Source organism: Merops nubicus, unplaced genomic scaffold (genome assembly GCF_000691845.1).
Source record: "Merops nubicus isolate BGI_N331 unplaced genomic scaffold, ASM69184v1 scaffold21922, whole genome shotgun sequence".
NCBI classification, from domain to species: Eukaryota; Metazoa; Chordata; class Aves; order Coraciiformes; family Meropidae; genus Merops; species Merops nubicus.
The window spans coordinates 25,025-49,721 of NW_008591971.1; the positions used below are offsets into that span (position 1 = coordinate 25,025).

General features: G+C 49.2%; 1 protein-coding gene across 1 annotated transcript in view; it reads right to left on the reverse strand.

Moving 5' to 3' along the window:
• The window catches only part of KIAA1755 (KIAA1755 ortholog), a gene marked incomplete at both ends in the record, with an annotated part of 55,629 nt that overhangs the window by 25,010 nt on the left and 5,922 nt on the right, over positions 1-24,697 (reverse strand). Inside the window, 8 exons of the mRNA XM_008935023.1 lie at positions 7,387-7,535; positions 7,836-7,889; positions 8,895-8,993; positions 11,847-11,963; positions 13,269-13,355; positions 17,563-17,656; positions 18,760-18,883; positions 23,284-23,499. Coding sequence (XP_008933271.1) covers positions 7,387-7,535; positions 7,836-7,889; positions 8,895-8,993; positions 11,847-11,963; positions 13,269-13,355; positions 17,563-17,656; positions 18,760-18,883; positions 23,284-23,499 — 940 coding nt within the window. The remainder of the gene's footprint in view (positions 1-7,386; positions 7,536-7,835; positions 7,890-8,894; positions 8,994-11,846; positions 11,964-13,268; positions 13,356-17,562; positions 17,657-18,759; positions 18,884-23,283; positions 23,500-24,697) is intronic.

Below are 24,697 nucleotides of genomic sequence, written 5' to 3' on the forward strand. Positions count from 1 at the left end.
ACCAAACGCCTGTCACGCTCATCACAAGCCCACAAAATGAGGTCAACCTCAAATGCTCCTCAAGCTGAGAGCTGTGTGTGCAGGCAAGGTTAAAACTCAAACTGGCCACGGTGAAGCTAATGCAGATATTGCTAAATGAACTCTAATTAATTTCTGCACCCACAGTGGCTTCAATTACCTAATGAAAGTATTTTGAGGAACTGGGTACAGTTTTTTTAACCCTGAAGTGTCCTTAGAAAGACAAAGGGGTCAAACATCAAGTGTAGGGTTGCCTGTGGGCTTCCTGCCATTCATGATGGGAGCAGTGGAACTAGCTGAGACCACAGACCTGAGTGACTACCCCCATGCACTGGGAACAACCCATTCAACCAACACAACACACTACAGCCCATAACTGCTGGGAGAATTCTCTTCCAAGCGTGGTTCATTTAAACACATTTTTAGCAGAAATATCCTCTGAAGCCCATTTAGAAGCAGAGAGATTGATGCATACAGTTAAAGAGTGTCCAAGTGTAATCCCAAGCTGCAACCTTTGATTCTTTCCCCAGCCTGGCTTGCATTCAGTTACAATAAAACTTGTGTTCAGTCTCTGGTCGGTTTTAAATCCCAGTATGAACCATAAAACTGACTGGGAAAAAACCCAAAGTTCTAAGAAATCCCAAACCAAGAAGTATCCAACTTATGGGGAAAGCTCACTCCACCATGGGCACCATGGGGCCAGGGATAGGATGTGAAACACCGCTCTGGGAATGCCATAAATCAAGCTGCACTTTTCTACCAGGCATAAAAAGCTCCTGGTTCCAAACCCCATCCTACGCACGTCAACCTATTAATGTTTATGCTTGTTATCTAGGTTGGCTGCACCTCTCTCAGAGCCGAGTTCCTGGCCTTAGGACCACCAGCGTTCCAAGATGTCCTGCTCAAATCTATACCTGCTGTCAGTTAAAGCCACATCCCTGACAGGTCCTCCTTTTGCTCACTCGGTGTTTATGACACATGTAACAGCAGTGGCTGAGCTATTAACTACCCCAGCAAAAGAAACACCTACCCCAAACCAGACCTACAGAAAGTGGTGCTTGCAGGATGCTCCGGGCCGAGCCAGGAGCTGCAGGAGGTTCAGTTAACATCCCATACTGGAAACTTCCTGCAATTTTTTCCGTGATATTTTTAAACAGATAAAACCCACAGCGTGTCATTAATTCCCTAATGCCCCGTTGGCACGAGAAGCGTTGCAAACAAGCAAAACCAGAATCCTCTGGGTAGATTCCCTGTTGAATCCAGGAAGATTTAGGACATGGGACAGCAGAAAATAAACAGCAGAAAGGAAGCTGAGGGGGATTATCTCCTGAAAAGCCTAAAAGAGCCCAGAAAACTTACCTAGGCAGAACTCTGCAGCCTTTTACCCCCCTGCAAATGCCACCAGGAGCTCCTCACAGCCCTCCACACCCTGAGAACGACAGCGGCCCCGCGCTCCTTTACGCGCCGGGCGATGAGGTTCGTTTAGTGCGAGCCCAAGTGCTCCTGACCGGGCGAAAACCACCACACAAACAGAGGGAACAGGTTAGACCGTCAGGAAAATGAATACCAGGCACCACGGGCTGTGTTTGGATAGAAATGTTGTCGCTGCACGCTCCTCCCTCCACCCGAGACAAACACCGAGGACCATGGAAGAGCCCTGCCACCCGAGTGCTGCAGGTTTGGGGTTCACCACCATTCTCCTGTGTCACCAGCACAGAGGTGTCTCAGGGCAGAAAGCTGCCAGTCTTTGAGGGCAGGATTTAAGTATGCTTTTCCACCTCGCTTCAAGGTATACTGACAGCTTGTCCTAGCCAAGAGGTGAAGGTTTGAGGGTTAGGTCCCCAGGAGAAATGTGCAAAGGATGCCTATTAATGAAAGATGCATCCCACAGGATGTATCAGGAGCGTGCAGGTTGTAGGATGAGAGGTTCCCAAAGCTCCCAGAGACAGGGAAATGAGTAAGTTCTAGTTAAACAAAGCAGGAAAATGGCAGCAATGAGAGGCATAGAAGCATTTGTACAACACAGAGTAGCGACCATCAAATTGGCCACAGCACAGACTAACACAACTCTGAAGCAGAAAGGAGGTGGCAGAGGACAAAACAGAGTACCACGGGCCTGCCCTGGAGCACCCCAGGAGTTGCTTCTAACAGGAGCCTTGCTAAAGACCCACCAGCATGAGCTCACAACCTGTGACAAACCCACCACATCATTAACTGGCCACAGCTTCCAGCAGCCCCAGTGCTTTGGTCCTGCATATGGAAGGCAGGCTGAGGGGCTGTGGAGGCTACTGCCGTACCACCACCCTCCCTGTTGCTGTAACTGAGTCAGGGCCAGCCCCAGGAACCTGGCAGCTGCTGTTCAGGAAGCCTGCTCCACACTGCCCATCACCTCTGCTCAGCTCAGGTTCCCACCCAGGGCTTCCAACCAGATCACCAAGCCACACTAAAAGCAGCCAGCTCGCAAAACCAGCTCTCAGCTCTAGCCACTCCACCCTCAGAGTCCAAAGCCCAGCTAGGCTGCCTTCTGCAAACAAAAGGAGAATTCACTCCATCTATTTATAAGCTGCTTATTCACAGCTTGCAAGCACAAATTCTTTTCAGATGAGGAGCTCGGGGGAAGAGATTATGCTTTTTCTGGTTCTATGTTGCACAAAGCCCAGCACCCAGGCTCAGTCTTTCCTTCACCACCTGAGGTTTGTCTCTTTCTTTCAGCTCTCACACCTAATCTCGTGGCTGTTTTGCTCACCAACACACGGAGTGTGATGCAACCCACTCCCGTGCCATCCCGAGAAGGCAGGTTCTCTGACAGGGCCAGACATGTGCCAGGTGAATTCTGGTTCAACCAGAATAAAGCGTCTTTATATTAATATAAAATGTTTCTATCTTCTTTACTCCACTTCTGACTCAGGGCATATCTATGGGACAAAAGGCATCACTGGACACTTTGTCTAGGCGAGAGTTCTCAGCTCTTGGCTATGCTGGAAGAGCAGCAATAATGAGAACAACAGTGGAAAATGTCTGGCTAAAGCCCAAGTTAAATGTCTCCCTGCCTTGCTGCCCAGCCCTGCTTTAGTAAGAGCTCCCATTGCTGCTGCCAGGCTTATGGCAGCTTCTCCAGGCTTGTGATGGAAGGGTCGGAGAAGTTTTCGGAATCCACCACAAAATAAGAAAAGTCCATCTTCCACAGTGGACTTCAGGAGTGGCCTGCAAGCCACGGGGTGGCTGATCAATAATACACTAGATAGCCAGAAGCCAAAGACATGCCCACTCGCCAACTCCAGGTAACTTATAAAAAGACTGTGCTTATTAAAAATTTCCTGTCCAAAAGTGCCAAACTAAGTGCTAACAGCATGAAAGTGCTGGATGTCTCTGTGGCACCTGTCCACACTTACCGCCAGGAAATTCAGCTTGGCCAAAAGCTCTGCCAGGAAGACTGGGACAGCAAAACCTGGAAGCTTTCAGCTAACAGATCCAGAGAAGCACGGAGCCTTCAGAGCAGCAGATGGTGTGAAGGCAGACACGCTGGCTTTTGAGCCAGCCAGCTCCACCAACAATGAATAAGTGGCAATGCCACCTTCAGCAGTCCACCTGCACCTTTGGGTGGCCAGCCTGCACCAAAGCAGTCATTACAGCCCATCAAGTGGCATCTCAAAGATACTGGCTCATCAGTACCACACCCATGCAACTCTGGGTCAAATTCAGAGGGACCTGGACAAGCTGGAGAAGTTGTCCCACGTGAATGTCATGAGGTTCAACAAGGCCAAGTGCAAGGTCCTGTCCCTGGGTCAGGGTAACTCCCAGTTATCAGCCCAGGCTGAAGGTGAAGGGCTGGAGAGCAGCCATGGGGAGAAGGACCTGGGGGTGCTGGGGGTGAGGAGCTGGCCAGAAGCTGGTCTGGAGAGCCCCGCCTGCAGTGCTGGGGCAGCTCTGGAGTCCTCAGCACAGCAGAGACAGGGACCTGCTGGAGCAGGACCAGAGGAGCCCCAGCAATGACCCGAGGGGGGAACCCCTCTGCTGGGAGCCCAGCAGGAGAGAGTTGGGCTTGGGCAGCTGCAGAGGAGAAGGCTCCAGCTGGGGAGACCTTCTGGGGGCCTGTCAGTATCTGAAAGGGGGCCTACAAGAAATCTGGGGAGGGACTTGCACTAGAAACTTGAAAGGGGACATTGAGAGTAGAGAGAAGGAAGAAATGTTTGACACCGAGCGTGGTGAGACCCTGGCACAGGTTGCCCAGAGAGGTGGTCGCTGCCCCATCCCTGGAACCATTCCAGGTGAGGTTGGCTGGGGCTCTGAGCAACCTGCTCTAGCTGCAGATGTCCCTGCTCCCTGCAAGGGGTTGCACAGGATGGCCTTGAAAGATCCCTTCCCACCCAAACCAGCCTGGGATTCTACGATTCCTAGGGGTGGGATAGCAGTGTGGGACCAGCTGAGGACACCAGATCCCATTAGCCAACTCCCTGTGATGGGCTGCCTCCAGGACTCATATTGTGGTAACAGAGCTCCTCCTCTCTAAGCTGGGAAAAGACCAAGACCCAGAAAGTCTGCTTGGAGAAGTCTTTCTTCCCCTTGGTGGATAAGCAGCTGGATGGGCAAAGCTATCTTTTACACCTTTTACATCTCTTTGGAGAAACAAGTGTGGAGACAACTGGTCAGCTCACACTGGGAGCAGAGAGTGAGTGGAGTCAGTGGTCAAAGCCATTGCTACAGCACCTCTCAGGATGGGATCATGCAGGGGGGACTCCTTAAAGCCCATCAGAGAAACAAATGGAAGTACCACAAGGCACCTCTCCTGCATTACCACATCTGATGGGACAAGTTCAGCTCCTGCAGGAGAAGAGCTGCACAGCTGGCTTAGCAAACCTTCACAAAGCCTGGGACAGACCTAAGCAGCAACAAGACCCCACTGCTCCAAGCCACAAAACGCTCTACAGAACATCTTGGCTCTGCAGGAGGGCAGGGAAGTGTGCCAAAACTAGCCCCAAGGGAAGAGCTTCCTTCCTGAAGAAAGACCAAAGCAAGCCTTGTCTGCTGCATGCTCCCAAGAGGTACTTGGCAGATGACAGAAGAAGTAGAAGCCATCTCCCTCGCCTGTTGTTGCAGACTGCCTCTAACTGCAGCCAAATGCTCTCAGATGGCTTTGTCCATCTCTAGTCTCACCACCTCCTGGGATTCTTTCTGCCACCTGAAGCCACAAACATAGCAAGAAAGTCAGCTGCAAAAGCTGGCAAAATATATCCCCTGCAAAAAAAAAAGCAAGTCAGTCCCACAGCCTGTCCAACCCCAAGGGGATGGGCTCATCTTCTTTATGCCTCTTAAGCAAAATCAGTTTTTACCTTTAGTTTTGCACTTTTGATTGGCATGTTTTAATTAAGTGGAGCTAAGAGTCCAGAAAACTACACTCAAAATTTTGTCCTCTGCTTATGTGAAATTCTTGCACATTTTGACAGGTACCTCACCTTCTGACCAAGAAATCCCAGCAGTCATGACTCTCTGCCTGATCAGGCTTTTGCACCACAAGAGAAAAGAAAAAACTGAAACAATGGGACAAGGTGATTACACAAGAGCCAAAGCACAGCTCAGAGGGGTAAAGCCACTTGACTGGCTTCTGTAAATAATTTGATTTCAAGTATTATCGGAGTGGGTGTGGAATTAAAGACTGTTAAGCATTGATCAAGATTTTACAGCTCTGCTCAGAAAAGCAGTACGACAGGCCCTGCTGAGTGCAGGGACACAACCAGTCCTGTCCCACTTTCACATGTCACCAGTCAGAAAAAAAAAACACTAATATTTGGCCCACACACATCAATAGCCACTCCAAACGTTTTTGTCCCTAGCCTACTTTGATCTTAATGAAAGAAGCCTTTGAAAATCACAACACAGGAGCCTTTACAGGGCTAGCAGGGCTCAGAACTTTTAATATCTGCACACCAGTTTGGAGAGCAGGAGCAAGAGTGGAGTGGTGGAGGATCTAAAACCAACAGTGCCTTATACACAGCCTTGGCAGGCACTCAAACCCTGTGCAGTCAGGGGATGATGTTGTGTAGCCCCTGCCCTTGCTAAGGTAACCAAAGCAGTAAATTATCCCAAGGGGCTTTGCCAGATCAGGTTTCAAAGTTGATCATTTCCCGGCACAAGAACAGGAGCTTAGCTTAAAACCAAACCAAAACACAAAAAGCTCACACATTCTCCCCATTCTCCTCGGGCTCTAAAGTTGCTGTGTGTTGCTTAAAATAAAATTAGATTTATAAAAACAAGCAAACGACAACAAAAAAAACCAAACAAACTGAAACAGAAACTGAACCTGCATTGTATGCGATTCTCACAGCAGGTCAGAAGGGAAAGGTTCTACTGTCCTATTTCTACCCAAAATTGCCTGAAGAGTGCTTCACCAGTTCAGTGAGAGAACCCAGGAGCTGCCAGGAGCTGCTGCCGGTGGGGAAGAGGCTGGTTACATGGCTCACCTCTCACTCCTACCACAATGCTGACCCCATCTCCCAGGGACAGGGAGTGACTCGCTGAATTTTCAAAGAGAAACGTCAATTTTTTTCCCCAGCGTTTGGCTGAGACACCCCTGCAACCGATTTTGTTATCTTCTCTCCACCCCCCCACCCCCCCTCAAAGCTCCCGATGGCGGCAGAGAGTTTACACCAGAGCAAGGCTGCTGCTGCTGGGAACCGTTCCCTGCCACCCGCGCTTCTCCTGTGCCAGGGCGGGAAGCTCCCGGGTGCCAGCCCGGGAAGACCTGGCTGTTTGCACAGCACGTAGCACCGAGGCCTCCCCAGGCTGCAAGGTGTCTGAACAGCACCAACAGGAGTTGAGCAATGCCCCGGGGCGGGGTGAGGGCTTCAATCAGCCAGGCTCTCCCACTGCCCGCTTCTCAAACGGGCGGGCAGGGATTTGGCTGCGCAAACTGTACCAGCGTGTGAGGAGCTCGGAGCTCACTTCAGGCAGGAAGGATTCCTCACAGGAAGGTCCCTGGAAATCCCCTTGTGCAAGGAGCACCTTGGGAAATCACGCAGCGATAACGGCCTGGACCTAAACATTCAGCACCCGCATCGACACTGGAGGCTTGTGGTTTAGAGGCACACAAAACATCCAGCCCTCTCTCCACCACAGAAGATAAGTCTGATTTGGCTTGGAAAAGGAACTGGAACCATCAAAGTGAATCCACCCACACAAGTTCTTGGACCGGGGAAGAGTTGGTGTAAGAGCAGCATTCATCAGGCTCTCCACCTTTTCTGTGTTCCACACAAGTCCTCCCTCCGTGTAGCTGCTCTCTGGCCTGCACCAGTGATGGGTCATCTCACAGAACCTCCCAGTGCCAGCTTTCTACTCACCTCCACCCCCTCTTCTCCCACTCTTGGGGCTCACCTGTAGTCATGGGTGAGGGTGACACAAGACTCCTCCTTCCTCAGCCTGGCCAGGAGCGCTCCCCCCTCCAGCTGCAGCCTGACCAGCCGGGTGTCTTCCAGAACGTTCTTCATCAGCTGCCTGTAAGTCCTCAGCAGCACAGCTGCCTCCTGGAGGGATCACAAGGGCGAGACCAGCGGTTACTGCAAGCTACAGGCAACCAGGGAACAGGCGAAAACCGGCAGCCAACCCAAAACACACGCACAAACCACATCTCACCTTGTCCCACCCCAGGGAAGAGGGAGGTTGGTTCCCACAGTTGTTTCTCTCCAGCCTGCCAAGTCCAAAGCGATAAACACCACTCCTTACGCTCCCCACACTTCCCCCATCAGGCTAAAATTGAAAACAGCTCCTATCACTGTCCCCACTCCCTTTGCTGGGCAGAGGGAGAAGCAGCTTTCCAGCCTCACCTTCCACTGACAGCCTCCTCCAGCTCCCAGAGTCGGGACCCACATGGCCTCAAGCTGTGGGACAAGGTGCACGTGAGGGTTTGTGGATACACACACACACATGGAAGAAGGCCCAGAGAGGCCATTATGGTATCTCCTTCCATTGTTTTACTGTCGGGACCCTCAGTGCAAAGCTGACAGCAGCTTCCAACCATGTTTTCCTACCAAACTTCTGTTCTAGAGGCAGCAAAACTAGAACCACAGAACAGCCTTGGCCTGGTGATCACTGTATTGTCACCTATTATGGGCCATCCAAGGCACCAGCCTGAGGCAGCTGCTTGGTACCAGAGACAAGCAAGCTACCAGCTACAGAGCTGTGGAGCTGCTGAGAACACATTCCAATGCTGGAGCAAGCACTCAGCAGCAGCAAGCACAGCTGAGTGACGCCAAGGGACCAGAGAACCAGCTTCTGCACCCAGTGGAGGCTCTACCACCTCATTTGGATGAGCTTCTACTAGTCCTACAGCTCTGACATCTCCACAGCTATGCACAGCACTCAGAATATGCTGCTACTACAGGTTGGGAATTCAGAGCTACAGCTTTTCTGTCTCAGGACAATCTTTGGGAGGGAAAAAAAAAAAAAAAAAAAAAAAAGAGTTAGGAACTTCTCCTATCATGCCAGGCTGAGATTTTGGGTTGTTCAGCCTGGAGAAGGTTCCAGAGAGATGATCTTGTAGCCTTCCAGTACTTCAAGGGGCCTGTCAGAAAGCTGGGACAGACTTTTGAGCGGGGCCTGTTGGAACAGGACAAGGGGGGATGGTTTGAAACTAGAAGAGGGAGATTTAAACTAGAGAGAAAGAAGAAATATTTTAAAGCAAGAGCGGTGAATGCACTGGCTCAGGCTACCCAGAGAGGTGGTGGATGTCCCATCCCTGGAACCATTCCAGGTGAGGTTGGCCAGGGCTCTGAGCAACCTGCTTTAGTTGCAGATGTCCCTGCTCCCTGCAGGGGGGTTGGACTGGATGGCCTTGAAAGCTCCCTTCCCACCCAAACCATTCCAGGATCCTATGACACACTTACCTCAGCTCTTTCTGGTAATTTTCCGGATTCCACTTTATGAATAGCTCCCTGGAGGAAGGCACATGCACCTTGGCATCCCTGTAGCAAGTGTTCCAGCTTCTGCAAAAAGAAAGGACCAAGGCAGAGATCATGGTCTTGCAGCTGATGGGCAAACTGTCTTCTCAGCTTACAGGTTAGAAGGACAGAAATCAAGAAAGGCTCAAATCAATCACACTAACCCAAGGGTTCAATGATACCATTTGGTGAGTCTGTATCAGTGAAGGGAGGCCCATCAGAGGCTTCAGACATACCACACCATACCAAGGTCTCTAGGAAGACCTTATGAACTGTTATGCCCATGGTTTGTATAGGTCATGCTTTGCAGAAAAGAAAACCAGTCCCACCTCTGTCCCACATTCTTCTGCTATGAGCATTTCTTGTAACTTCCCATTAAGATGAATCATTACATGTAGTTTAGTGATTTGAGGAACAAAATGAGGAATGAGTACTTGGAATCTCTCCTACTTAAAGTAATTTTATTAAATCATTAAAAGTAGTGTAAATTATTAAGAAAGGAAACTGGAAAGTTTCCACAAGTAGGCACCTTGAACTAGATGCCCCAACACTGGATGTGTTCAAGACCAGGCTGGATGGGGTTTGAGCAATGGTATAGTGGGAGGTGTCCCTGCTCACTGCAGATGGGTGGAACTTGATAGTCTTTAAGACAAATCATTCTATGCCTCTGTGATCCCACTCAGAAATCTCAAGTCCCTCCATCTCTTCAGGAAGGGAAGGGAAGACAAAAAAAAGAAAAAAACACACAAAAAAAACCCCACACACAGAAAAAACACACATACAAAAAAAAAACAAAAAAAAAAAAAAACCAACAACAAACCAACAACCAAGGGCTCCAGAAACCCCCCAAACATTTCACAGGGGTTCAGCATTTTTTAGAAAAGTCAGTGATATAAAGCTTAAATGCTGTCAGATGCCACCCTCTAGCCACTGAAACCAGAGAAGAGAGAAGCAGCTATTCCAAAACAACCACGCTCACAACAAAACAAAAAAGCAGCTGTTTGAATCTTTACTGAACAGCCCCCCAGCCCTGGAGTGTTGGAACAGCCCCAGCAGTGACACATGAGCAGACAGGATGCAGGTGAGAGCACCCAGATGGAAAGAAACCGTTTGCCACATAGCTGCAGATCTAAAAGGGGCTGAGCCTCTGGGTCATGCTCACACACAGCACATTGTATAAACAGGCAGCTCAGACAGATCGAGTCCTGCACTAAACCCCTTTGGCAACATTTTGCACGTTAAGGTGCAAGACACAAACGAGAAGCAGTCGGGTACTGTGCTCCTTCCTTCAGGAATTATCCTTCTGCACAGACAGAGCAGCTCAGCTCTCAAACTTTTCTCAGCTCTGCCCAGAAAACATCCATAATCTCCCACAAAGCTTCTCTGCTTCCTTGCTGCCAAAGAAACCTCCAATTCAATCCTAGACACCAAGATTAGGCTTCTGGACCTTCACTGCATTAGCATGGTGTCATACTAGTACTGGATGCAAGTGTAAAAAATGGGCTCTAAAATAATTTGGGAAGGGTAAGTTAACATTTGGTACATGCTAAGCCACATTACTGCTGAAACTTGTGACCAGCATGAGTCAAACTCAACATGAAGACAGCCAATTTTTGTGCAGATTTACAGGAATTTACTCCTGCCTAGTTTCAGTGTGCCAAACATCTCTCAAAAGAGCTTTTAAAGATTCAATAAGATCTGCAGGACTTACAGTCCCTCCACAGCACAATGGACGATGGAGCTCACACTGAGCTGGACTTTGGGGCTATACATGCTACTTTGGCAGTAGCACAGCCCATCAGTGTGGCTGCAGCCTCCTCAGCAGTGCCTGCAGCACCCTTTGCCAGGCCTACCCACTTTATAAATGCTGTTTAGGTGTTGCAGTTTCAGCCCTTCTACCTCTGAGGCTTAACCTGGATCAGCTCAAACACTTCCACAGAGCAGTCAGCCTCCCTGCACCACAGGCTGGCTCTGGTCCGTGCCCAGGCACGGTTTGCTGCAGACCTCTTGATCCATAGCTCTTTTGGAGACAAGCACAGAGGTCAGACAGGACTGTGGGACCAAGACACATTCAAAGCAGAACAACAAGGAGAAGGGACCTAGTGCTGGCACTGTCTCCTACTGAAGGGATGCACTTAGAGGCACTGTCACTGAAGGGAGTCTGCGTGGAGAAGCTTTCGTCTCCTCACCTCATGTGGCCAGCTCTCAAAGAGGCATAAAACACTCCCCCAGGCTTAACCTTCTCTGTAGCTTTAGTTTAGATGCTTTCTAAAGAGCTCCTGATGATAACTTTGCTGAATAAGTGAATTACATCTAAAGGAGGAAAAAGATGTTCCTAGAAGTATCTGAACTGGTTATCAGGAACTCCCAAGTTACACTCCAAGGGCTGCAGTTTTTACTAAGGGGCTCTCAGCTTGGTCTGGGGAACCTGCTCCAAGCCCAACAAGATCTAACTACTTTTATTATGCTCAAGTTCTCGATAGTTGGTTCAATGGCAACATGATACTAAGAGATTAGTTTAAGAAGTGCCTGCACTTAAGCCTCCAAGTATAACCAAAGAGAAGTGCTACTGTATATCAAAACAAACCAGGATTCTGTTTCAGATTGGACCACATTTTAAAGGGAAGGAAGAATTAATGCAGCTCAAGCAGATTAATTAAGCTCCAATTTTAGTTCCTGCAGTTACACCAACAGGCCACAGTGTGCATCCATTTTATGAAGACAATACTAAAATTATTTTGATACAAGAACCATTTGCATACATAGCTATTACAGGAACCACTGTCTTTAAGTGCTTGGAGGCTCAGCTGTGGACAGGCTCCTCTTGCTTCAGCTCCATTGCCACGCCGTTTTTCCTCACGGCTACAAAGGACACAAGATGTCCTTGGTTCTACTCACCATGCGGAAGCTGAGCCAGTCCCGGTGGCAGTAAGGGAAGGTCCCATCCAGTTCTAGAGGCAGCTGCGAGCTGTCTATGTGCTTATGGAGGGACTTCATGGAGGTGAGAAGTTCAAACTGCACAGGAACAGAAGAAATAAAAACACATTTTTGTTAGGGTGCGAGCAGTGGAGGAGGAGGGGAAGGTTGACAACGGACAGCATCCTTTATTTCTTTATTAGCTCACATAGAAACAGGGCACGCAGCATATACCTGCAAGATCACGACGATATGCAGGAAAACAAAACTCAATTGAGCCTTTGAGCAGCTTGCTGTAGAGCTCAGTGGGCGAGCCCCGCGGGAACGCAGGCCACAACACGCTGCCTCACCGAGCAGAACATCTGCGATGGAAGTCTGGCAGCAGGCAGCCTTCCCCAGAGCCAGTACCTCCCAGTATAAGCAGAGCTACTCCCTCATATTGTTCCCACGTTGGGCTGCAATTTGCATTGGTTGGCCAGCCCAAGAGGTTAAATCCAGCCCCCAGCTTCCTCATCCCACTTCCTGGAAAACAGTCTAACAGAGCAGCCGCTGCCCTACCCTTGACTCCCCACTCATCACAGCAGCTATCTGCTCCAAGTGTTTCCTGGAGCTTGACACAGATAACTTGCTTTCTCCGGCTCTGCAGGACCTCAGAGAACTTTTAGACTCACCAAAGAAAGAGACAAGTGCTCCTGCAGGTACCTGGAAGCTAGCCCAGACACCAGGAACTCAGGTGCAGATATTCGATCCCCCACAGACACATTGTGAAGTTTCCACCTCCATTACAAAATAGTGATGATGCTTCCAATAACATGCCCGTGTCTTTATGAGCCATTGCTCTGTTCTCTCCTACACCCTTTGGATTTGTTCAGTGTGTTTAATGTCTCCTGGAGCTCTCGGAGCTCTCCCTCTATGCACGACATCTCAGCCCCCTTTCTCATTGCAAACCCTTCCATGTGGGGACAGTGAGGAAATGGACTAATAGCATTTGCTGTTCTTTAGCCCTTTGGGGCAGCAGCCCCCACCCACAGCAAACCTGCTGCTAGCCCTGATGTCTTCATTCACAGGAGCCAAACGGGAGGTCCTGGCCTCCTCTGAAATCTCCAGGGTTTCCATGTTCCCAAGAATCCCCCTGTGTCTTGAAGGCCCCAGCAGACTGATAGAATTATGGTGTAAACGTCACCGATGGACTCGGCAACAAATGGAGCACAACAGAGGGTTGTTCTGCTCGCATCAACTTTACAACCCTATAAATGCCACACCCGTAAGAGACCACGACCATAAAATACAAACATTTCATGTGAGAATAAACATGCCTCAGTGGCCAGAGAACTCGCTGCTCAGAGAGTTAAATAAAGGGTTTTGAGAGCTCCCCAGCAAGCCCTGGATGAGTGGTCCCATTACCTGTCCCGCTGGGGGCTTCTCCATCCGAAAAGTCACATCCCTCTCCACCAGCAGCAGTACTCCATGGATACAGTGAGGATCTAAGTCCTACAACAGAACAGAGTGCAAGCCCATTACCGATCCACCTGGGATGCTAAGGGGAAGGTATCACAGCAGGTTTGTGCAGGAGATTATAGCTTATCCTTTTCAAAGGGATTTAGGAAGCCTGGAAGGAGGTCCACCAGGCATAGGGAAGGCTCCAGAGCACCAGGGCTCTCTCTTTAAGGTAGTTTGCTTCAGATCAACTAGTCCTGTAGTATTTAAAGAAGCAATGAAAGAGGTCAGGTCTTGGCTGTACTAAAACAACTCTACACAGGGGGAAAGAAAAAAGAAAAAACATTTTTCAATGTCCAAGTTTTTTCTTGATAACTTCCCTGGTTACCTCTAACTGAAAGGAATTTGGTTTCCCCCCTCCTCAAAGTGCCAAAAACGTCATCTTGTCTTTACTTACTGCCACCTTGTAATCAAGGACTTATATCCTGTCACTACTGTTAAGCCAACAAATTCCAACTACAAGGGATGTCTGGCAGCTGTGGTTCAAGCTCCGTGATCCAGCAGCAGCTCACCAGTTACAAAAGGACTCTACAGGGAAGGGAGAGACAGGCACAGAGAGCAACAGCAGTAAAGGGGAAACCCAGCAGAAGGATCCAGACCATGGAGACAGGACCTGCTATACACACAGAGCAGGATCACAAGAGCAGACATTTAAGGCAGTTAAGTAAGAGCCAACCCATCTAGATGTCTCCTAGATAGTCTTTGTCTCAGCAAAGAAACTGTCAAGCAATAAATCCTTTCTGGTATCATTCGGGCTGCGAGGAACCTGCCGCACAGCAGATCACGGCAGCAGGGAATCCTGTTTAAGTACATGGCTCCAGCAGTGTTTGGGGTTGAAGGTCCAACAGGAGCAGCATAGCAAGAGCAGAGAGGCAAGTGGACCAGCAGAGACAGAGCCACCTAACCTGACTCTGGGCCCAGCACAGCAATTATGAAACAATGTCAGCACAAGGAGACTCAACTCTGCAACTGAAAGCAGAGGCAGAGGTTCCAGAGCAGAGAAAAAGGCCTTTCACTCCAAGTCTTAAACCAGGATCCTTTTGAAGAGGCAGGAAAAAAACCTCATCTGAAACACTTTCCAAAACCCTGAGAGGTTTCTGACGCTTCTCAAATCCCTTTCTCCAAAGTGAATTATTCACACTTTCACTGTTTGAACACTGGTCAAAAGGCCAAAAAGAATTCATTGGGTAATTAGGTGGGATTAGGTAAACACTGCAGCTCATCTGGAGAGAGGACGGAGAAGTATTACAGCTCTACCAGCAGCTTGGAATTTGCTGAAAAGCACCAATAGATGAAGACTAGTCAGTTTCAAGACAGATCATGGCACTGAAGAAATCTCTTCTTTCACAACCCCTCTTCTACTCCAGCAGCCAGGCGATGTGCAATCTGAGTGAGGGATAAAGGTAGTGATGGTGTAACACGAGGTTACAACAGCCGCCAAAATACTCACGTGCTTGTTTGTTACTCCTGAAAATAGAAACTGAAAAACCATTCACAAATAAACCTGTCAGGGGAGAAGTTCAGAGTTTTCCAATCCCAAAAGAAGTAATAATTCCAAAGAAATCAATTATTCTTCCAGCACTGACAGAGCAATCCAAACTAGGACAGTTTACAGGAGCACCTCAGGAGACAGGCAGAGCTGGAAGCAGCAGGACGCTACTTGAGGAAGTTTTCCTGCAGCTTTCTGCACAACCTCTTACAACCTTTGTTAACAAAACCAACACTGGGAGCAAAGAAGCAGAGTCCTACACGATGTAAGCAAATTCCTCACCTCCCAAAACAGGCACAGTGTGGACAGTGTAGAACAGAGGGGCATCAGCAGGAGCTCAGAAAGCACCACAGTAAATATCCATCCTTCTATTATTATTCTCTAAAAAACGAATTAGATACTTCTGCCTTTCTCAGACTGAAGTTTCAAACAGCCTTCTGGCTTCCTGACCCCAATGGAAGCCCATGGCCAGATTTAATGTCACTGGCAGAGTGCAAAACCCAGGCTGCCAGGAACGCCTGTGCAGATAGGACAGTCCCCAGAGACCATCTTCAATGTCAAAGCGCCTGCTTCTAAAGGAGCAGTGCAAGGTCCCTGAACTTCACCATCAGACCAAGGTCCTCTAGACTAGACAGAGGAACTGACAGTCTCCCAGTGCTGCAGAGAAAGCCACCTGCTAGCACCAAAAGTTGTCCAGTAGCACTTAAAAACTCATTTGCACACTTATTCTGTGAAGATGGAAGAGTGAAGTAAGTACTTCCTCAGATGGACAGATCAGCGTCCTCCCTCGCTGGGAAGGTCCTCTAGGGTTAACAGATCTGAGCAGTGCAGCAGGAAGGGACTCTGCATTAGGTCACCACCGGATCTGTGCTCACCCACCGTGCAGCAGCAAAGCTGGTGCTCCTCACTGCTCAGGAGGAAAACGGCCCTTCGAAACCAAGCAAGCAACACTGGATCTCAGCATCTGAAAAGTCTGCCCACACTACCACACCAGGCTTCACAAAAGCCCTGTGAAATAAAACCCCGTTGAAACGGGGAGCAGAACAGCAGAGAAATGAGCTCCAGAGACAGTCTGCCACAGGTAAGAGACGCCGGGAGAGGTGTTGGGGGTTTCAGAGAGGACCTCAAGGAGAGGATCTGTGATCTTACAAACACAACATACACCCTGTGCTTCTTCATCCAACAGGCAGCAAAACTCACCCTGCTCTAGAAAGCCCAGCTTGCCCCTAGTAACAGTTTCCTGTGTTTCTCTGTCCTTGCTGCACAGCAGACCAGTGCTGCTGTGGAACCACAAAAAGTAAATGCTGTGGAACTCCAAAAGGGTGATAGGGGCCAGGGGGTTATTCCTGTGCCATATCCAGATGATGAGCTAGCTGAATGGGTCATGTTCATGGAGTCTGCAGAAGAGTCAGGGCAAGGACCGAAAACCACAGGCAGAGTAAATCAGCCTGTCAGTCCCTGGTACCTGGAGCACACGGGCAACTCCAGCAATCTGTCTTGCAGTGCATTAATCCCTGTTAACTGTTGCACCACCCTGATAATGAGGTGCTCAGAGCCAAACAGCCAGCATAGCAGGATATTACACAGGTCCTGCAAAAAAATCCCCTCCTGTCTCCTCTTTTCAGAGGGTAGGAAACTTCAGGTTAGAATGGCTTTATTCCTGCCATGCTTGTACAAGACCAGGGACCCAAAAAGCACATTGTGTCTCAGCTCGTTGCAAATTTCCAAATCATCCCACTAAGGCAAAACCACACAACTTAGATGGGCAATGAAATGCTCAAAAGCTTTAGCAAGCCTAAAATTCTCATAAAAGAGAAGATAACTTGCTCGTTCCCTCTGCAGAACAGAGCAGGCCAGCAGATCACTTCTTCACCACAGAGAAGGAGCTCACTGATAGAGCTCCCAGCTCCACCCAGCCCAGGAAGCAGGAGGACAGACCTCTGACTCAGCCCCAGCCCTCAGATGTGGCACCAAAGCACATAAACCACAGAGACACCAGCTTCATTAAAACATTACCCTGCTCCAGTTTGCAGAGTTTGAGTCCAGAGACACCTAAGCTTGGATTTAAAAGGAACACCTGCTTAGACAAGATTAGTCATCACCACAGCCCAGCATCTCCTCAGCTTTCTAACAGCAGCAGGCAGCTTCGATCTGGGAGTAGGGGCGACACAACCCACCTGCTTTCCAAGGGACCGATAGGAAGGCCTTTGCCCTGAAGTGACAGAGTTACAGCACCTCCCATTCCTATCCCTTGCTGACAGCCCCATCAGGTGCTGCAGGTGCTCTTTCAGCCGGCAGGACATGCAGGTCCCTCCCCTCTGCCTCCGGCAGAGGACTCTCTTCCTCCCTTCTCCGTGGTGGGAGGAAATCCCTGCGGCTTCACACAGCCCCTCAGTGCAAGGGACATCACCTCCAAGCACGGTCATCCATCACAGTTCAGACTTGGGTACAGGCTGTTCTCAGCTCAGAGGTGGAAGCATCTTGGAGGGGTGGGGAGGGGTGTTCTACCCTAACTCAGACTCGCTTTGGGTTTTTTTGCTTTGTCTGCAGTCTGGCAAGTCCAGGTCATCCTCCTAAAACAGGGCTGGGTGCAGAACTCCACCCCCCAAAGCCAGCTGAAAGCCAGGTGGCAGATGGAGACGCAGGCAGCAGATGGGGACGAGCCACCCGAGCGAGGCAGGCGGTGTCCCTGCGCCCAGGCTCCAGGCTCACCTGCAAGATGCTGAATGCCTTGAAGAGAGCAGGGACTGGTGAACAGCGACGAGCATCCACGAGGACAGTCAGACCCAACGCCTGGCATTCTGGTCTGCAGAGACAGAAACAGAGGTTGCGTTCATCACCAATGGGAATCGACAAGACTATGGAAGCAGAATCCACGCCATGACAGGGTGTAAAGCCCAGCACGTTGTGGCTCTGTAAGGACAGGAGGCTAACTGACCACCTTTTCCTAACCAAAGCATACACATGGAAACCACCACCTGGACTGGTCGGTTTTTACTCCTGCTATTTCCACCTGAACGTCCCATTTCTCCAATTCCTAGGATACCTCTCACTGCTGGCAAAGGTGATGATACCCAGTCTGGGTGATCCACATGGGAAAACCAGTCCTTCCCAACTGCATTCAGGACCAAGCTTGGCTGTAGCCTCACTACCTCACAAGAACATCCATTCTGGATCAAACCCAAGATCTGTCTTGCCCAGGATCAGATTGGAAGGGAGAAACATAAGCAACAAAGCCTGAGTAGGAGAAGCTCTCTCATGGCTTAAGCCTGCTCCCTTTATCAATAGCCTAAAGGCTCCAGAACCAAAAGTCACTGAGGGGGAGTTAGCTTTACCTCTTATTAGTTTAATCATCTAAAAGTGAAACAAAGTCTCAATAGAGCCTGAGACAAGCTGAGGGGGAAGAGTGTCACAGTGACAGGAAGCGTAGCTGCAGCCAGCTCCAGCCTGCAGACAATTGTCAGCCAGACACCAAGGCAGATTTTCTCAACCCTTGCAGATCTTCCTTCCCTCCCAGCTTGGAGGCCTGGCCCTAGAATATCATGTCTCAACACTGTATCACAAAACTGCTGCATGACTGCCCCATCACAGCTCCCATTTTCTGAGCTAATGAAGGGCAGCAAGAACAGCTTGGACTTATGGCAAGGCACAAAAATCATTCAGTACATTCCTAATTCTATCACAGCATGTGCACAAGGCACACAGAGAACAGCCCAACTGCTCACTGAGCACGAGCTGGTTCACCCCACCAGAAGATCCTCACCTGTACAGCTTCAGGACTGCCTGGCCCAGGTTCCTAGGCCAAAAAATTCAACCCATTCCACTCCCTGCCTCAGCTTCGATCCCTCCCAAAAGGCAAAGGGGACCCAGGAGCAGTGTCCATGCTGTCAGGCCAAAAGCATCACAAACCTTGGGATGCTATGCAAGTAGAGGAGGAGGCGTACGAGCTCTGTGGTGTTGCAGTGGGGGTTCAGCCAGGCTGTGTTCCTTGTTGTTATTATGGCCACTGCTCGTCCCAATTTATCTCTGGTACCTGTAAAAAGAGGGAGGGGGGGAAAAAGTCACACAAGGAAGTCATCAGAGCCTGGTTCCAGGTGTATGCCTCATCTTCCCATACCACATCCCCATCACCTTCCTGCAAATACTCCTCAAGACTAAATACAATGCACGTTGCACACTGCAGTAGGCTATGAACACACCCCTGAAGTATCCAAACACTGTCCCTGAGTGGAGGAGCTGAACTCTGTTTGTCTTTCTCTCACAGAAGCATTAAACTTGGATCACTCTCTTCTACCGAATCATACATTCTGCATAAAATATGGCTAAAAACCCAGCCTTGTGAGAAAAGCAAGGATTTCACCAACTCGGGATAAAGAACCTCACCTCCACTTCTGCTACAGTACTCACCTTGCTGGCAGATAAGCGGATGCAGACAGGCTTGCAGTGAGAGTGGGCACACACCCTGCGGGATGAGCCTCACAGGGAACCAGACAGCTCCTCCTGGGAGCAAAGCCCTGGAGCAGGAGCCCAGAGCTGCTCCTCAGAGGCTACTCTGCAGCCTTGAGCTCTGCTCAGCCCAGCAGCACACTCTTGCTGCCCACTGCTCAGGCAAGGGCACAGTCGGTGCTGGGCTTTCAGTAGCCTCAGAGCTTGCTCCGTGCCAAGGGAATGGATAAATCACAGCATGGGCGAGTCAGCCAAGTTGTGGAACATGGAGGAAGGAGAAAAACCCCCTGCTTTGTTATCCAGGACAGCAGGTCTCTGCCTCTTCCTTTCAAAAAACCTAAAGAATCAGCTTATCACAGGAACTGAGCCTTATCTGAGCTTGCAAAAACTACATGATAATCTGGCTTTGGGTGTGCAAGAATCGTGCACCAAGAATCATGGAACCACAAAAGAATTTTGGTTGGAAGAGGTCTCTCAAGGTCACCTAAGTCCGCCCCCCTGCAGGGAGCAGGGACATCTGCAGCGAGAGCAGGTTGCTCAGAGCCCTGGCCAACCTCACCTGGAATGGTTCCAGGGATGGGGCACCCACCACCTCTTGGGGCAGCCTGGGCCACTGCACTCAGACCCCTGAAGAGAGGGCCATAACAGAGCCAGCTCCAGAATCACATCCAGCCTCCTCTCCAGATGTGAAGGAGAAGTGAAGAGCAGGTGGACTCACCATGTTGGGAGACCCAGCATTGCCTCCCCCGTACAAAAGCAGGCAGGACCTCAGGAGCCAGCCTGCACAAGCAACCACCCCAGCATGCTTGCATGTCACCAGGAATGTGAGTGATATGGAGAACCTATACCTCTATTGTGTGGACAGTCATGAGAACAGGAGCCATTTCCTGTCATACAAATTGTATGAGAGAGAGGGGAAAACAAAAAAAAAAAACTAGTACAAGGCAAAACCAGAGGCTTAGAGGAAGCTGTGTCTTTGTCTCCTCTGAACTTTATTGCTACCACAGGAGACACTGTCCTGGATCACCTCTCTCCCCATCCCAGGGACAAGTGTGTGAGTTGACAGGTAAAACAGCTACAGATGGACAGCCCCAAGCACAGAAAACTGCCCTGGTGTGATCACAACCTGTCCTAGGGATGGGACTTGAGTAAGGGCCATGGACACAGATGGGCATCGCTTAGATGCAGGGCTTCTTCCCTCCCAGGGACCTGAACTGGGACACAGGCTTTCTCCTGCCAACAGCAGGGACAAAAGCTTCTGTTGTCTGTGTCATTCACAAGGAGTTTTATTGCTCCTGAAATACTGTGTTCTGGACAATGTATAATCACAGTGCTGGAGAGGAATTAGAAAAGGCTTATTAATATATTTTGCTCATAAAGGGGATCATTATAAAATGAAATAAAAAGCAAAGCCCTCAATTACTGGAAAAATGGCTCAATAACCAGGCTCCATAAAAACTTTCTTACTCTGAAGCAACATCTTTTGTCCATCAGGGAGGGTGGGCATCACAAAACCTTGAGCTTCTCTATAGGGGTCTGGGAATTACCTGCCCAGGTACAAAAAGCAACCACGGCCGGGTCTCCACCAGGGGCACAACCAGACAATTCAAGAGCAGAAAGCACAAGTGAAACTCTCCTGAAAGGAAAATTTCTTCCCAATTCCATCAGCTACTAGTTTATTAATCAGCTCTTATTCACTATTCCTTATAAAATTTCTCCTTTCTCATGCAGTGATGATGTCACTACCAACACCTAGCATGAAGAGGTGTTTGCCTTGTTCAGTAGCTGTACTTTAGGACTCTGTGACAAAGGAAACAACCAGAGCATTAGATCACAGAGCCAGGCTCCTACAATGGACTATGAGCTTCTCTTACAGAATCCTCTCTCAAACCCTGTAATTTTTTGGCTGTTGTTCACACCCTAAAACCTCTAGCCTGACTAGCAGAGCAGCAGATTAGAAATCCTCCTCAGCAATTTGTTCTAACAGTTTACTGACCAATGCAAAGTTACCCATCTGAATCATAGACTCATTAAGGTTGGAAAAGACCTCTAAGATCACCAAGTCCACCCATCAACCCAGCACTACCATGGCCACTAAACCATGTCCCCAAGTACCATGTCCACACGGGTTTTTTTAACCCCTCCAGGGTTGGGGACTCCAGCACCTCCCTGGGCAGCTTGGGCCAAGGCCTCACCACTCTGGCAGGAAAGAAATTCTTCCTCATATCCAATCAAAACCTCCCCTGGCACAACTTCAGCCCATTATTTCTTTGTCCAACCGTTGGTTACTTGGGGAAGAGACCAATCCCCACCTCACTCCAGGCTCCTTTCAGGGAGTTGTGGAGAGCAAGGTCTCCCTTCAGCCTCCTCTTCTCCAGAATACATGACCCTAGTTCACATGTACCTTAACTGCTCTGCACTTGGTTTTTCATTCCACCCTTTTCCAGAAGCCTGGAGAAGTGTTCTTTCCCTTTCCTCCTTCCCTGCACAAAAGTGTTTCCACCTCGTTCCCCATCATGTTATGCCATAAAGAACCTCCCAGGCTATTGCCAGAAGACATCCAGTTCAGTTACCAGACAGGGCTGCCACCCTGGTCCACACCAGCTCCAGTATCCACCATCTCCTTTTAGAACAAAGACATCAAAACAGCCCAAACTATCCAAGAGGCTTCACCAACAAGTACTCGGAGATTTGTCTCCTGCAGAAGTTTTATCTGCAGCAGCTGGATGCTCGCTGCCCTATCAGATGCAAAGGCTGAACAATGTTTGTCCTACGGCTGCTCCCGGCAGAAGGGTTCTGGGAAGTTCCCTTGACAGCTGCTTGTCTCATCTGCTCCCGAGCTACACGCTATCGTTCACCACACACGTTGCTCATCCACACTTCATTTGGGTTATTCCTTTCACCACTATGTGTCAGGAAACCAAGGGATTTTGTGGCAAGGGAATTAGCGAAGGGATCATGCCCCTGGGCTGGGCACTGGGGAGGCCACAGCTTGAGTATCACAGCTTTGGGTACCACAGGATAAGAAAGACCTTGAGGGGCGGGAGCGGGTCCAGAGAAGGGCAACAAAGCCAGGGAGGGCTCTGGGGAACATGGCTTGTGAAGAGTGGCTGACGGACCTGGGGGTGTTTAGTCTGGAGAAGAGGAGGCTGAGGGGAGACCTTCTGGCTCTCAACAGCTCCCTGAAAGGAGGTTGGAGTGAGGTGATTGTTGGTCTCTTCTCCTACATAACCAGAGATAGAACAAGAGGAAATGGGCTTAAGTTGCACCAGGAGAGGCTTTAATTGGATCTTAGGAAGAATCTCTCCCCTGGCAGAGTGGTGAGGCCTTGGCCCAGGCTGCCCAGGGAGGTGCTGGAGTCCCCTTCCTTGGAGGGGTTCAAAAAACACTTGGGGACATCGTTTAGTGGTCACGGTAGTGTTGGGTGATGGCTGGACTTCATGATCTTAGACGTCTTTTTCCAACCTTAATGATTCTATGATCAAATGTTTTCTAAAAATCTATTAGATCTAGGCAGTGACATTTAATCAACCAAACTTCTAATTACAAGAATAAAACTGGTTTTACAAGAGCACTCTCCAATAGCACCTTCTACCCTCCTATCCTTTAATTATCTACCAAGTGAATCAAGCTCCTATTGTTTCACCCAGGTTTGATGTCAGGCCCACCAGCCCATCATTAGCTGCACCCTCACTCTTCTCTTTCTGAACTACTGGTACGAGCCCACAGATTTGGCATTTCTGACTCACGCTTACTTGCTTAACACCTTGAGACTCCTGGGAGTGAGTTAATGTGACTTTCTCATGAGGGAACTTCTGCTTCCTGTCCTTCCCATCCAGAAACTTTAGAGGAGTCAAGCAGCGTTGCTTTTGGAGAGGTTTGGGGTGAAAGCAATGGAACTGGCACCAGTGCACAGCACTGCTGACAGAGGTTCATCTCTCTTGCCCTCCTACAAGCTGGGCAGGATGTTCTGGCCCAGGTACTCACCGGGCAGGCAGGCGACTCCGCTCCGGAGCACTTCTGGGTTCACATCCTTGACGATGGTAGGTGCAGAGCGACCACCCCAGGCAGGCCCAGGAGCTGGGGACGCCGGGGGACTAACAGCTGCTGAGGTTTCCTCCAGGGCGCTGACTTTACTCACTGGTTTCAACCCATCTGCACCAGCTGCTTCTTCTCTCATCTCTGCTTCTTCTGCCACCATCCCTGCAAGAAAAGGCAAGGTCAGTAGCTCGAGCAGAGCTCCACCCAAAAGGTCCCTGGTAAGTCCCAGACTGGGGAGGGACGTGCCCCCAGCCCCAGCACTCTGCAGCTCCTCCAGTCCTCGTGACATTTGTATGCATGTTCCAAAGCTGGTTATTCTAAAAAAAAGAATTTATTGTGAAGTTTGCAAGTTACAAACCCTCAATTCAGACCAAGATTGCTGTAGTCCAAGGTATTTTCCAAGGGAACCTCTTGAGCAGTCCGTGTCTGCTCCCAGCCTGGAAGCCTGGCACGGTGCAAGTCCCTGGAGAAGCTCCAGCAGCTCGAGCATGCTGGAGGGATAAAGCAGCTCCTGATGGAGAGCTGCTTCATCAGAGCTCGCTTACTCCCCCAGCACCACTTTCAGATTAGCTCCTGAAAATATGAAGTCAGCTCAGTGCTGGCAAATCAGCTGGAAATTAGCCAAAAGAGACCTTGTTCTGCTCAGCCAGGCTTCTTTAATTAACAGTTCGTGTGGAAGTCAGAAAGTTACTTGAAAATTCTGAATAATAGGATGATCACAGCAATCAGCTCTGCCTGAGAACTAAAGAAAAATGCTTCTTTTTGCCCAACACCTCAGCTCTAAAGTACAGATTATCAGGTAATTCTAAAAGTAAGCATCTTAGCTACTACATGGAAACTAATGCTAGTTTTACCAAGTGTCAATTTTCATGTCAAAATAGCTGGAGAGTAGAAAAAAAAAAATATATACCTACTGTGTAAGAAGTATTATTCCCCATTTCCCAATATTATAAGAGTTCAAAGCCAACCATACATCTTCCACAACAAATGTTTAGCACGCTATGTGCACAGAAAGACACACTAGAGGCTCTACTTCGCTGTAAATACCAATACTTCAATATCTACCACCAAAAAAATCAGCCTTTCTCTAGGAAAAAAATCAAAGAGTGGAGTATTTATTCACTTGCTATGAAGTCAGACGTTTTAATTGCTATTTAAAATTTACTTCAACCATCCTGCCTTCCTGCTGCATCAACAATGCTGACACTTGACTCAGTTTGTTTACTAACAGATTCCAATACTTCATTAAAGAGCAGGACCAGGAACAAAGCAGTCCTTGAAGTGGCTTTCAGTACAAGTTTTAGCAGTGAGGGAGATTTACAGGTTGAGGCTCAGCCCAAACTGCTTTCAGAATTGCTCA